General features: G+C 34.0%; 1 protein-coding gene across 1 annotated transcript in view; it reads left to right on the forward strand.

Moving 5' to 3' along the window:
- The window catches only part of HCRTR2 (hypocretin receptor 2), a 113,632-nt gene that overhangs the window by 68,967 nt on the left and 28,239 nt on the right, over window positions 1-16,426 (forward strand). The window contains exons 2-3 of the mRNA XM_004044226.5: window positions 7,026-7,204; window positions 13,481-13,724. Coding sequence (XP_004044274.1) covers window positions 7,026-7,204; window positions 13,481-13,724 — 423 coding nt within the window. The remainder of the gene's footprint in view (window positions 1-7,025; window positions 7,205-13,480; window positions 13,725-16,426) is intronic.

Genomic DNA, 16,426 nt, shown 5'->3' on the forward strand with positions numbered 1-16,426 from the left:
ACAAATAATACTTTGTTTCAAAAATAATTTGAATTGCATATAAAAATCACAGTTGCTGTTATTAACATTGCATTGATATATCGGAACTAAGGTTTTTGGAAAAATTGTGTTTTCTTTCAATCTTTTAAAAAATACCGTATTTATAAAATGAGTCATTAAGATTATCCCTAGGCATTTTCATTCTGTATTTAAGGTTTTTGAGGGACATCATTATTAGTTCAAAGTGTGTTTCACATTCTGTAGTCTGTCTTATCATGGCAACTAATTTTGTTTTTTTGTTTTTTTTTTTCTGTGAGAGGGAGCCTCACTCTGTCGCCCAGGCTGGAGTGCAGTGGTGAAATCTCGGCTCACTGCAGCCTCCACCTCCCGGGTTCGAGCGATTCTCCTGCCTCAGCCTCCTGAGTAGCTGGGTTTACAGGCTCCCGCCACCAAGCCCAGCTAATTTTTGTATTTTTTAGTAGAGACAGGATTTCACCATGTTGACCAGTCTGGTCTCGAACTCCTGATCTCAGGGGATCCACCCACCTCGGCCTCCCAAAGTGCTGGGATTACAGGCATGAGCCACCACTCCCATTCGCAACTACTTTTTAAAATTGTGGTAAAATATACATAATATACAATTCAACAACTTAATCAGTTTTAAGTGTATAGTTCAATGACATTAAGTATATTCACCTTATAGTGCAACCATCGTCACCATCCACCTCCAGAACATTTAAAATTTTTTAAAACTGAAACTCTTCACTCATGGAACAATGATGTCTCCTTCCCCTCTTCTCCTAGCCCCTGGGGAAAAAAAATCTACTTTCTATCCGTCTGATATGATTGCTCTGAGTACCTCATATAAGTGGAATCATGTAATCATTGTCCCTTTCTGTTTTTACCTTATTTTAATATAATCAAAACTAAATAAATAAGCAAATTCTTAAAATAAAATTGATATATTTAGTACAGATCCTTTTGAGACACTCGGTGGTCCACTAATTATGTACCATGTCCAATCACATCACAATATCATAAATTTTATAGTCAATTATTAGTTGGCATTTCAAGGCCCAAGTATATGTTTAATAAGAGATGCAATCTACAGTTTACATGTTCTTAATCTAGTCTTAGCACCAGCATATCACCTTAGTTTACATTCATCTAAGTGCAAGTATTGGTTTTGGAATGTAATTTTGCTCATATACAATCTGTAAGATACTAAAACAAAAGCTAGTTTATTATAAGTGAAATAATGACAAAGGCCATTTTAAAGATATTGTATTATTTTCCCATTTGAAAATCAGTTTAGTCTTTAGCCCACAAAATAACAGGAAAATAACTTAAATCATAAAGACTATATCTGAATATTATTTAACATATTTTATAAAGATGTCCTTCTTTGGATCATGGCTGCAGATGTTTTCATGCAGCTTGAGCCACTTTCCATGTCTTACGGAGAATGTGCAGGAGCTATATATCATCAGATTCTTTCAGAGAAAGAGCCGGTAAGACAAATGACAGTCTGAAAGATAAAGGAAAAAAATAATTGGTATCTTCTTGGCACCTCTGCATTTCAAAAATACTATTTCAATAAAGTCCATGTTAGAAGTGGAATTCAAGAATTCACTGAATCTGCATTCTTGCCTCCTGCTATCCTCTTTCGCCCTCATATGCTCAATTATTCCTCACTCCTGGTTAATGAAGGCAGGCTTTTAAATACAGACTAACCATAAATTGACTTTAATATTGGTGTTTAATGGTTATTCACAGAGCTGATTTAAAATGTGGTATCAAGTTCAGGTCCTGGGATTTACCGAAGTTCATCAGAGGACACAGTACATGGCGAATTGAGAACCATAGCCTACTTTATGTCTAAGAGAATATTGACAAACAGCTAAGTTCTCTGTGAGCTCTCAGATTTCACTCAAAAGAAATGAAGAAAGTAAATTCTCTGTTTAGACTTTGTGCCTTTTTTCTCCTTTTAAAGAATTTGCTCATGGGAAAATATACCATACCAATGGCAGCAACATACTATAAGTTTATGAGCAAATCAATTCCATCCATAGTTACTGCAGAGTATATTATAGGCAGTATTTTTGTTGGGAGAAAAGCAGCAGAAACTTAGCAAAGTAAGGGAAAGAGAAAAAGCAGCTTATAATGATAAACAGCCTTTGTGCCCGTAGAGAGATAAGAAAAAATACAAAAGAAATCCATAATGATCCACAATAATTTTAGAATGCAATTTATGGCCATGAAGAGTACAACATGTGATTGGGTATCAAAGAAGAAAGAAGTCATGTTAATTTAGGCTAATTAAAAGATATTCTGTGAAGCAGAAAGTTTTTTATTTGGTTGGTTGATCAGTTGATTTTGGATAAGTTTTGGATACTATTTAATTAGTTAAAAAGCTATTGAAATGGAGTATCAACCATTTCCAGACAAAGGAATGGCATGAGTGATGGTCTGGGCATGGAATATGTTTGATACACAGTGAAATATCAGATTCACTCTGATGCTCTGTGTATTTTACAGGAAACATTATAAGGGATAAAGGGCAAAAATTCAACAGAAACCCAGTTACTATTGGCCATCTGAGAATTTTGTACTGTCCAGGAGAAAAGAGAGCTCTCATTGAAATGGAAGAGTTAATACAACAAGACATTGTGCTTGTCTGTACTCCTATATATTTTATCCGTTAAAGGAATTAATGGATTTTATCCATTTTATGACATTTATTTTATTATTTTATGACATTTATCCATTAATGACATTAATGGATAAAATATATATGAGTACAGACAGGCACAATGCATGGGGAAACTATTAGGAGGTCACTGCAATACTCTAGCTAATGGTTACAACAGTCTGACATTGGGTATTTGCAATAGGAATAGAAAGAATATAATAGAGGAAAGAGATATTTTGGAGATTTCAAGCATAATTAATGGGAGAAAATGGAAGCTTATACTTCAGAGAAGCACAAAGTCCAGTGATAAGTTTAAGTTGTATAAATTTAGTGTGCTCTCAGGAGAAGGTGATGTTTACTTTGTACTTTTAGAACCTTGCACGGGTGAGTGGGTTACTGAATAAACAAATAAATGTTTGTGTAACACAAATTTAGAGGATGTGCAGTTGTAGATATATATGTAGTTCTGAATAGTCCATTTAAAGACAGATACTAGGTTTTCTTCCAGGGTTTCTAGAGTTTCCGGTCTTACATTTAAGTCTTTAATCCATCTTCAGTTGCTATTTATATATGGTGAGAGATATGGGTTTAGTTTTGTTCTTCCGCATATGGCTAATCCAATTTTCCCAGCACCATTTATTGAGTAAGGTGTCCTTCCCCAGTGTCTCTTTTTGTTGAGTTTGTTGAAGATAAATTGCCTGTAGGTATGTGGTTTTATTTCTGGGTTTTCTATTATGTTCTATTGATCTATATGTCTATTTTTATACTATTAATAGTATCATGCTGTTTTGGTTACTATAGGCTTATAGCATAATTTGAAGTCAGTTAATATGATACCCACAGCTTTGTTCATTTTACTTAAGATTCATTTGACTATTTGGGCATAGCCACAGTCTTTAAATATTTGAATGGACATAATGTGAAAACCACACTTAAGATATGTTTAAATGGCACAGTAATATTATCTAACACAAACTCAAAATTCAAAGGTATCCAGTTGTCCCAATAGCTTTCTTTATAAATATCTTTTTTTTTCTTTTTATTTCTTCTTAGGATTGAAAGGTAAATATCCTAGCATCTACACAAGGGAACCGATGTGTGTGTGTGTATATATATACACATATATATGTGTATATATGTGTATATATATACACACACACATAGGAATACATACATGTATATATACCAATATACACATAGAATACATAGGAAGATTATATATATATATATATATGTATATTTCTTCCCCCAAAAGTGTGCCTTGGCTTTTAAAAAAGCTTACAAGATCTCAAACTGTCTTAATAGACTGACAGTAACCAAATCAATCATCCTTCTCACTGCTGCTCTGAGTAGATTGCACCTGGAGAAATGATTGCAGGTATGGATAGCTCACTTAGAGCTATTACTGATAATCTGAAGTGTGTTCAGAATAAAATAACCAGGGTGATGGGGAATGAAAAGCCCATAAGTTTCACATGATGGATTCTGATTATCTTTAGGCTGGAGAAGCATAGGCTAGGGAAGTGGGCATAGCTGTTGTTGTTAAATACTTGAATGAATGCCTTTATGATTTGAATTGTGTTTCTCCAAAAACATATGATTAAGTCCTAATGATCATTACTCAGAATGTGACCTTATTTGGAAATAGGGTCATTGAAGATGTAATTTGATATGGTAAAGTCATATTGCAGTAGGGTGGGCCTTTAATCCAATATGACTGGGATCCTTATAAGATGATGGCCATGTGAAGATAGAAACACAGTAGCATGTCATGCACTGACAAAGGCAGAAATTGGAGTTATACTGCGCAAGCCAAAGAGCACCAAAGATTGCCTGAAAACCACAAGAAAATAGGAAGAGACTAAGAAGAACTTTACTACAGCTTTCAGAGACAGGACAGCCCTGCTGACACCTTGATTTGAGAGTTCTAGCTCCAGAACTGTGAGACAATAAGTTTGTATTGTTTTAAGACACCAGGCTTTGGTACTATTTTACAGCAGCCTTAGAAAACAAATACAATGTACATAAATAGGTAAAGCTTATTCATTCAGTTCCAAGAAATAATTAGGATCTAGTAAGCAGAAATGAAGGGAAAACAGAACATGAACAAGAACTTGCTAGTAATTAAAGCCACTGCAAAATGAACTCAAGGGCTCCAGCAGGTTTTAAATTACCTAGTATTATAAATGTTCAAGCAGGATGAATCAGAGATGGTGCAGTGGTGATTATTCATGCATCAGATGGAAGGTTAGACTGAATAATCTCCAAGTGAAAAAATTATATGACCCTATCTTAAAGCCCTGTCAAATAGAGGCTGGTAGCTTCCTTTTCATTTTCTGCTTCAATCAAGAGGATATATGGATGATATAGCTTGGTGGATAACACTTAAATTGAAGACCTAGTACTTAGTTTTACTTTTACTTACTCTAGTACTTAATTTTTCTTAGGTAGGCCCTTAACTTCTCTCTCCTTATTTTCCCACCTGTTAAACAGAGATATTAATGCTATTCACTTCCTAGTGTTATTATGATGACACTAGTTAATAATTTAAAAAATGCTTAGAACAAGGCACAGCACATAGTAATGACTAAAGAAAGAAGTGCTTTTGAACATATATTTGCTCTACTATTGTCTAGATTGTCTAGATATAATGCATTAAGTCTTCCCACCAGTGCCATTGCTCGTGTCCAAAATACAGAGTTAAAAGATTAGAAATAATTGCATGTTTTCTAAGAGTCCTGTGCATTTTCCTAGATCCAATATTGTACTATTTGGACAATTTATTGACCAAGTACCAGAAATATAACATTTTTGCCAATTTTCTCATAACAAACTGTGATAATGTGTTTGTCAACTGCTAGGATGGGTTTGTGTGTTAGTGTGTTTCAAGTGTTTATAGAAAATAAATCACTCAATGGCATAATTTTCAAATAATAAAGACTACAGTTACCCTGATTAAGGTTCACCTGAGTTTTGGATATTACCACGTGAGAGTTAGAGGACGATGTGAAGCTTTCAAAATTAAATCCTCTGAAATCCAGGTATCTTGTTAAATTGACATCTGTTGGTAGCTGCCAATTTCAGCATCAGGAACTAGTGAGAACATTTTCCAGCTTATGAAACTATTAATAAATGTTACATAATTGTAAAAAGAAATCCTCGTTCACTGATTCAAATTTAACAAAATTAGGTTTTATTTATTCACTATGTAAAGATACTAATCCCTGCATTATTTGGGTGCATGGGTGACAGCTCTGATAGGTTTGTGATGCCCCAGACAAATTCAGTAACTTTCAGTGAAGCAAACCCACGAATAGATGTGATGGCAGTGTGTACACCTATATAATTCCAGAGCTAGTGATTATGTAACTTTTATATACGTCAGACCAAGGGAAGACAGAGAATGGAGGAACTGGGTGTTCTTTCAGTAAAGAGCAACTGAATGAGATGGTACATCTTTTGAAATGGGGATATACTACAAGGCAATGAGGGAGGCTGGCTATGAAAGTATTGAAAAATATGTTTGATTGCTGGGTGATGTTTAGAGGCCCTAAGGTAATAGAAAGGAGACAAAATTGAGTGTCTGGAACTTATATGTACTTTATTACAGTACTCTCATTTTCACCAAAGAAGGCAACCCATGTGGTGAAAAGACCACAAGTATTGGAGCTAAAGCCAAGTTATAGCTGTAGTTTTATATTTTGTGAGCCCATATGTCCTCAGATAAGTTTCGTGAGTTAATTTCCTGTGTCTCAGCTTCCTCTTTTATAAAATGTGGGTAATATCATTGTCCCTTAAGATTGTTGTCAGCGTTAAACAACATAAGTATATGAACCATCTAGCTCGGTATTTGGCAATGGTAGGAGCTGAATAATTGTTGGCTCTTACCTTAAAAAAATTATTTGTTAAAAGTTCCAAATGCAGGGTTCAGGAGCAGATATGGGTCAAGGTCATGGATGAGGCAAACACTACAATTCAATAAAAATTGTTAGTTCTTAATTTATCTTAACTCAGCAACCGTTTCTTGAGACTCTACTACATATTGAGTACTGAGGGAATAGAAAGATGAATCAAAGACCATTTAAAAATGTCTGGCATTTGCAATTCAAAATCAAGTAAAAATAGATACAGCCTTATGATTTATTGAGAAATGTCATGCAAGGTAAATGAACTGATTTTAAGCATGTACTTAGCATTCACACAGATTGACAGATTCAGTGAAAACACGGCACAGCCTTCAATTATTTTTCCTTTTAAATACATATTTGTGGACTTTATAGAAATACTGACAGTGTTTCCTCACCAATACCTATTTTCTTTGTTGAGTGACTATTCCTTTTTCTTTTCAAATTAGTTTGTGTGGCAGTGTGGAAGAACCACCACATGAGGACGGTAACCAACTACTTCATAGTCAATCTTTCTCTGGCTGATGTGCTCGTGACCATCACCTGCCTTCCAGCCACACTGGTCGTGGATATCACTGAGACCTGGTTTTTTGGACAGTCCCTTTGCAAAGTGATTCCTTATCTACAGGTAATTGTTTTTAATGCTTTTTGAAGCTACTAAAAAAAATGTTCAGCCATAGCGATGGCCCTTATGGTAAATTAACTAGTGAGTTGAGAAATATATTTGCCTAAGGCATTGACAAACTGAAGGAAAATAATACTTGAGAATTTCTGGAGAAATAAGTTAAGTTCTGGGTAAAAATTAAGCAACGAACTGCCAAATCATCATTAGATGCTGCACAAACATTTTTGCACAACTTTTTTGATTACTGATTTGATTCCAAAAGTTTGATTTTGCACAAACTTTTTTGATTCCAAATTTCCCCATTATTAAATAAGAAACTTGAACCAATTAATGATTTAACCAATTAATGATCTCCCCAAACCAATTATTGATTTTTCTCTTGAACCAATTAATGATCTGCCAGTCCAAATCATTGAGCATATTTGTTTTTACAAGTGATTTTATTTTATACTGAAGAATTAAGACCTACTTGGTCAAATCAGTGCCATGAACAGGTTTTAGTGTAGATTCTAATTCAAACTACCGGATTTGGAATCTCCGTTCTGCCATTCACCAATTGTACGCTATCAAGCCAAATAGTTGTAATTCACTTATTTAAAAGAATAATTTAAATGAGATCTACCTCATATGGTTGCTGTGACCATTTACTTACATAATTCATATAAATAAGTTGGCACAGTGATTACCCTCTGGAAGAGATGATCTTATAAAAACAGTATATTCTCAATAAACATCAATTATCAGCGTCAGAATCATCATTACTAGGTGTTTTTCTTTCCTTAAGAGTGAAAACAGTTTCTTTTTCTATTTAATTGCCATTTCAGTGATTAAGAATGCATACTTTCAGAGATTAGTGTTCTGATTGTTATTATAGCTCTAAAATTTTTGAAACAAAAGATTCATCAGATAATGTTCACATTCACTCATCCATCCTAAAAGATGGATTTCCCTTAGGAATTGGACGGCAAATGAAATGGTGACCACTCTCTGCTTGTCTTCCCATAGCTTTCCTGCACCCTCAGTTTTTACTCCATGCAGTCTCCCAGATGGTGCCTATAATATTTTTAAAAAACAGAAAATAAGCTCCCAGTAACAAAAAATTAGGGAGGGGTAACAAATAGCCTATTACTAGACATTATGCCGATTAGGCTTTTGGAATGAAATGTTGCAAAGAGATATTTAGTTCAATAGTTCCTCAATTACCTCTTATAAAAAGAAGTGAAAAATTTTTAAGGTTAAACATTGTTTATAGAATAGTAAGTGGAAAATACTATAGAAGTTATAAGCTCCACGCATATATTATGTTTAATGATAAAGCTAGTTTGGGTCAGCCTGCTGAAAATCATGAACGGATTACAAAATGAACAGTAGCACATTTTTTGTGTGTGTGAGGAAAAAGTACATGGGACAATAGAGAAAAATATTCTCATAGAAGAAAAGTTAGTAAGAAATGAATGGCTCTGGTGGTGTTTGCATAGAGGCACTAGGAAAGTAATACATTTCAGATAATTCTAATATTTCATTATCTCTGTGGTACTTCCAGAAAGCCTTTTACCTCTCTCGGTTTCAATAACTACCCAGGAGAATATTTTGAGGATTCTCTTAAGTTTTGGGATGGCTGCAGTTGCCCAGAATCTTCAACTGACTGGTAACATTTCGTGTTCTCTCTGTGAACCAGAAGATTCCCTGGTGGGAAGTGAAGTGATAAGGGCAGGTGCAGTCATGTGCTAATGCACAGCGATAGCTTTCTGCAGAACAGGCATCTCAGAGTTTCCTGTGAGTATTTGCATTAGAGGACAGAATGGAAGCAGCATAACCAGTGAGTGATGCAGAGCATGGGTATCTCTTATAATCACTTACAGTCCTCTTTCACACAGCAGAACTATTTAACAAGTCCTACAGTTAAAGGAATATCCTCATCTCTGGAAGGATTCTGTCTGCCTCTCTGCACACAGTGTCCAATCTAATCAATTCCTTAGCTGATCCTCTTCTCCATTGAGCAAGGGAAAAAACTACTGGGTAACCACATGATGCAAAAGACTAGATCCATTTGTTACCCCATCCAACATTACTTCTTGATGGAAAGGTGTAAATGCACCAAGAGATTGGTGCACAGGTAAAACTAGTATCTCCAAATTCTTCATATTTATTGCCTCATTTTTCATAGAATGTTCCCAAATGCAATGAACAGTGCCAATGGGCAATAAACATATAATTTAAATTTGAGCAGATTTTCTCCCTAGTTGTGACATTCTGAAACTAATGACTTATATCCCTGACATGATATTTATGTCTTACTGAATATTTAAAAACATGTTACATCATGCCCAGCCACATTTTAAAGTTATTTGGTTGCATTTTAGATTACTTGGATGTTTATTAATTTGCTATAATTTATATGTTCTTTTTCTTCTAAATACAATACAGCCTTTAGATTTATGAGTGATATGCTGTAACGCATTGGCAAATGCACAAAAATCTTAAAAGTCTCACAAATGTTATAAAGCTTAGCTGAATAATTAAAATGAGTCTTTTGTATCTTTAATAATTGCATAACTCCAAGACCATTAACATGTATTCAGGTATTTGCTGAACAATTATCATGTATTTCACTTCTCTTCCAACAATGACAAGAGCATTGGTTACCTTTTCAGAGTGATTTTTTTTTAACTGCAGAAGACACCCTACACAGAAAATGCCAGAAAAAAAAGAAGCCAAGTGAGATGTGGGAGGTGGGCAGTGGGTGGTCAAACAAGCTCCCTCTCTTTCAGTCATACTTTGCAACCTTTCTACCTATTAGTGCTTATCATCCAAATCTGTGATTTGGCAAAATTTTCATTTCTCCTTATAGTGAATCTTTAAGATACCTTTGCCATATCTATTTGCTAGTATAAAACAGTGGACTTCTCTACTAAAGGAAATCCCCAAACATTATCCTGTACGAAGGGTGCCCATAGTATAGGTCAAAGACCAAGTACCTGAAGGCAGAAGAAAGTTCCCATTATCTCACTCCACTTCATTCTCAACATTCATAATCCACACTAGATTCATTTCTCAAATGACTTACTATTCAACTAACTTGAGCTAATATCAGAATCCAAATGAAAAAGACACCCAGAAGTGCACCCTTAGAAGTTAAAAGCAATAACAAAACTTTCACTTATAATTACTTATGATAAAATGCAATTTTACATCACCTCCAAGAAAATCTTATACATTGCACATAATTGTATATTAATGTGTTAAATGAACAAGCAAATATAGTAGTTCAAACAATGAATATTAGCGCACTGATTGTCAAGGGTTCATTCAATGGATTGGTTCATTCTACTGTTAGATACATCACACTAGCATATTCCTCCCTTTTCTGTGTGACGAAGGGCAGTGCTCCCTGAGTCACTACTGGCACTGGATGTCAGTCTTTCAAGTGAACTGATATGAATTGATTATTATGACCTAATGGCATTAGGAAACACTAGAAATGACATTGATATTTGAACCATGCTACATCTATCCCATTTATCCATGTTGATTAAATTAATGGATTATAAATTACTAAGCCTTGATGAACACTTTGTACTTCTAATTGCTAGAGAGGATTGATATATCTCTAGCCCAGAAGCTATGAAAAGGTGACTGTGCAAATCTATACAACCATAGTTCTATTCCCAGGTTAGCAATGGTATTGAGGGGCCCTAGGTGCTTAACTTATTTGCAGAGAAGGAATGGAGATTGTAGAGAATAAGGTGATACTGGTTTGAGAAAGAGAGTTGAAGGTACCCTCAGGTAGCACTAAGAAATTTCTAGGAGTCAGTAATCAACTTAAGCCCATTCTCATAGAGTCCAGCCCCTTAAAATTACACTTAAAATGAAATTAGCCTCCAATAATTTAGCAAAGGTTAGGCTTTCACTTGTAATTTCTACGAATATTCTTCTCTGAAAAGCAATCTGTTCCAATTAAAATATAGAACTTCAGACTCAAGAATGAAAGATAAAACTAATAGTATCATTATTATTATTATTATTATTATTATTATAATCATAAGAAATAGTAAACACACAGCACTTATATGCCTGCCCTGGAATAGACATTTTCATCTCAACTAACTGTCCATACAATTCCATGGTTAGGTACTATTAATCATCCACATTTTACAGATGAGAAAACTGAGGAATGGAGAGGTTAAATAATCTCCTTAAGATCACTCCATAAGTCAGATGGGATTCATGCCCAGAAAACCTGGTTGCAGACTCGATTCCAGCTATACTCTTCTGCCTCTCCCATAGAGAAACAAAAGAATCATACTTGATAAGAATCTTATCCTGTTGATTTCCTTCACTTAGCGCGCACACACACACATGCAACACACAACACACAACACACACATTAGGCCTAAAGCTGTAAAGTGAGTGACTCAATAGTGTGCAGCTAGCTGATCAGAGAGAGAGAACAGATAGTTCATCCTGACAGCCCAGAGACTTTCTGCACTGTTGCACTGGATCTTAGATCTCTTTCACTCATTTGTACCTATAATCAACATATCAACAAGAAAGGTCCTCATGTAAAAGACAGAGATAACTACCCTTTCCACATATTATGAGATCAATATAACCAGGACAGAAAAATAGAAGAAGATGACTGGACTATATCTACTGTCTTCAATTAAGGCTCACCACTATTAATGGATTAACAAATATTTGTTTTAAAGACACATGCAAGTATACGTTCACTGCAGCACTATTCACAATAACAAAAACGTGGAATCAACCTAAATGCCCATCAATGATAGACTGGATAAAGATAATGTGGTACATATACACCATGGAATACTATGCAACCATAAAAAAGAATGAGATCATGTCCTTTGCAGCAACATGAAAGGTGCTGGAGGCCATTATCCTTAGCAAACAAATGCAGGAACAGAAAAGCAAATACCACATGTTCTCATTTATAAATGGGAGCTAAATGATGAGAACACATGGACACATAAAGGGGAACAACACGCACTGGGGCCTTTCAGAGGGTAGAGGGTGGGAGGAGGGAGAGGATCAGGAAAAATAACCAGTGGATACTTGGCTTAATACCTGGGTGATGAAATAATCTGTACAACAAACACCCATGACAGACATTTATCTATGTAACAAACCTGCTCATGTACCCCTGAAATTAAAATAGAAGTTAAAAACAAAATATTTCTTAAATGCATAATGGATATCAAATGTTGTATCAGATATTGGGGACACAGTTGTGAAAAAAACAGAAGCAGTCCCTCCTACCATAGAGCTTTGTTCCAATAGAGAAAACAGATGATAAATAAGCAAATTAAGCAAATAATTTACTACATTATACATGCTGAAAGAAAAATAAATAACAATCTGTAAAAAAAAATGTAAAAGAAATCAGAAGTCTTTTTAAAGGGAGAGGGGATTCTGAGAGTGATATCAGAATCAATATTTCATCCAGTATAAGAGAGCACATTGAACATAATTACATTAACTAATAATGTGGATATAGGCATTTTTAACATGTTTTTTGTTGTTGTTATTTCCTTAAAGTGTCAAGTTAAAGAATGATTTGTGGCATTGTTAATCATATACAAATTTTGACTGGGTGAACTTACCTAGTTTTTGGAATCACATTGACTAGGCTAGCAGTGAGCAAACTGTCATAAGGAGATCCGCATACAAAATTCTCTTTTAATATGACTCGTAACTTTCCTTGGGTGCTACATGTTGAAAATGCACTGATGTACAAATAGCCCTTATTATTTGAAAATATGAAATAAGTTACCCATAATTTAAAAATGTTAATTAAATATAATTTCAATCAAATTTCTATGTGATAATTTAGAAGAAAGACATATTTTTCTTTATAAGTGAGGCTTTTCCAGTTTGGACTAAACATATGTTTTTTTTTTTCTATATGAGGGTATGATTTCTTCCAATCAATGGAAAAGTTACAGGACAAAATAATTACAGTAATTATTTAAAGAATGCCATATTATAAATTAAGACATTTGGAGTAAAAAAAGATTGCAAAGTTTTCATCATACCTTTTCATGTTTAACAATAAATTTACATTTAAAAGTATATTTCTAATATTTTATTTTTGTGATATAATTTCTTTTTAAATAGAAAGCACTTGCATGGATTGTTTATTTTTGGCAGCTTTGAATTTGCTTTTATGTTGTGACTACCTTTCTCATATAGTAAATATATTAAGAGTAATTCTTTTAACAGCTGGTGCTTCTCTACTACTATGATCTTTCTTTTCTCTAGACCGTGTCGGTGTCTGTGTCTGTCCTCACACTGAGCTGTATCGCCTTGGATCGGTGGTATGCAATCTGTCACCCTTTGATGTTTAAGAGCACAGCAAAGCGGGCCCGTAACAGCATTGTCATCATCTGGATTGTCTCCTGCATTATAATGATTCCTCAGGCCATCGTCATGGAGTGCAGCACCGTGTTCCCAGGCTTAGCCAATAAAACCACCCTCTTTACGGTGTGTGATGAGCGCTGGGGTGGTAAGTACCTTATGGCCCATCAACTGACATTTATATTACAGCAGCAAATTGAAAATTGGATTAGCATAGCCATTGTAAAGCTGGGCTTATATATTTTATTGACATTTGTGAATACAGTTTTGCAAGAGCATGAAAACCAACTTGAATTTCAAAACAATTTCACAGAATAACTCTACCTATCTGAATCCTTTGGAAATGTTATCTATTATTTTCTCATTTTCATATCTTTTGGATAGGAAATGAAAGGAGATTATTCTACAATTCAGATTTGATTATTTTAGTTTTTCTTAAACTCCTTAAACAAAAAGCAATATGGAATACAAATCCAATTATGTATTCTGGAATGATCCACGATTTATAAGATGGTTCAACACTGTGTTGTCTAGTGTCAGGGTCCCTAATGGGCTTCAAATACAACTGGATTTTTTCATTTTAAGACCATGTCCTGGATCACATGGTCCTGGGAACATGGCCAGAGTCAGCATGTGGTTCTCTAAGTCAAATAATCCAAATTTGTTTTCTCTATTCATAATACATTCAGTTGGTGAGTTTTGCTACTTGCATAATTATTATCCAGTTTAAGAATTATATTAATTATGAATCAATCTGGTTTCCCATCTGACAAGTATGATGTGAAATTTAAGCAATCAGGTTTGAAGGCTTTATGTTTCTTTGGTTAGAAATTCTTAGAGTCAGTCTGAGGTTTTTGTGTAACAGTGAGAATACTGCTATCAACACCTGGTGCTAGCACAAATCTGGGCACAGGAAAGAATGACAGAAAATAAAATAATCCTGAATTTCAGCATAGCATGCACTGATTCCAATATACCATATGAAATATATATTTAAAAAAAACCAATCTGACCTCTTCTAGGTAAGTATACTAAAATGGCTGATATTTAGAGAATTCATACGTTAACATTGTTTTTTATAAGAAAGATGTATCAAAACAAGCAGTGCACACAAGGGACTGATTAAGGATAATATTCTTAAATATTGTAATCTTTGAATTTCTGTTATTTCCTACCTTGGTGTTTGTACTAGAACACCGAAAGGAAAAAAAGCCAATCACTGATATATTAGGCATATACTACAGGATATATCTACAGCAAGATAATATTTAAGAGAGGCTGGGATTATTTCATATATTGTTGCAAGATCTATAATAACTAAAATTTTATAATTTGTTTTATCTATTACCCCAAATATCAAATATCTGTCTTTTATTGGGATTTACTTTTCCTTTTTAACATTCCAACATTTTTTGCTTTATTTTTCTCTGTATCATTTTCAGTTTTTTCCAATTTTCCAAATTAATAGTGCACACAAAAATAAAATCAATGGAAATTTCCAAAATGGCAGGAATATTTATGAAGTGTCTTATGTCCCATTCATTTAATGCTCAAACACCACCTTGAGAACTTAGTATATGTCAGGCATTGTGCCCACCTGGAGAGAAACAGACTCTGCTTACGAGAGCACACTCTATATAATAAGGCTCAAAGGCCAATAAACAAATTTTTATAGGGTAATCAGTATTTTAATATATTTATATACAAAATGCTGAGAACACAAATGAGAGAACAAACTCAGTTCTGGCCATTTGAACAAAAGTTTACAGAGGAACTGCTAACATTCCAGCAGAACATTAAAGATAAGCAAAAATTCTCCAGACTGAGAAGAGGGAAAAGGATGTCCAGAAAGCAAGAAAATCCATATCATGGATACTACATTACAAAGCAGAAAGAAAGTGAATCAGCACTTGTAGTTTCTGGAACATAGGGGCAGGTAGTGTAAATAATTGAATTTTGAAAGAAGATGGGTTGGGGACTGACTGTGACATGTCTCTTATACGATCCTTTTACACTGATTTATATTTAGAAAGCCTAAAAAGGTCTTTCTCAGAATCCTGTATTAAACTCGAGACTAAATTTAGCCCTAGAAAGATTATATTATTTTTTCAAGATTATGAAGCAAATAGGTACATTTAAATCTAAAGCTTCCAACTTGTAAGTTGGGATTCCTTAAGTTTTATAGGGATTGCAATTAGATAAAATATAAAAATATTTTTCAATATGTGTAAGCAGTATTTTCTCTAATATTCCGGCAATTAGTTTCACTTATATGTTTATGGTTTGCTTTTATAAGCTTTTCTTTTTTTAATGTTTCCCTGAATAATCAAGTAACAGTAACCTCCATTAACAAAAAGATTGCAAAGTCATGGATTCCTGTTCAGTTATTATGATTATGTAAATAGATGTATGATGTTTAAATTACCTCTGAGTGGTAAATATAAATACATAAAGCTCATTTCTACTCTGATATTTTATTACATAACTCTAGCATGGACATTTTCATTAAAAAAAGGAAACAATTGTTGAATATGTAAAAACCTAAACTTAGCCTTCAGAAGTCATTTAAGAAAACTATTTGAAGGTGATTTTATAATAGCCTATAATTAAATGCTTGTAAAGACTAAAATTAAGTATTATTGGACTGAATTGATTAGCTACAAAATCCAACTTAGTAAAAGCTATACAGTCATTTAAATATTAAATGAAATTGCTAAGAATATTTTTAAGAAAAAATAATTCAAGGCAGATTTTTATCTTTCTTATTAGACATTTATTATGATGATTTCTACATAGCGTGTAAAATCATTGTTCATGTAAACTATTTATAAGTCCATGTTCAACTTATAG

The sequence above is a fragment of the Gorilla gorilla genome, chromosome 5, assembly GCF_029281585.2.
Source record: "Gorilla gorilla gorilla isolate KB3781 chromosome 5, NHGRI_mGorGor1-v2.1_pri, whole genome shotgun sequence".
Classification (NCBI taxonomy): Eukaryota; Metazoa; Chordata; class Mammalia; order Primates; family Hominidae; genus Gorilla; species Gorilla gorilla.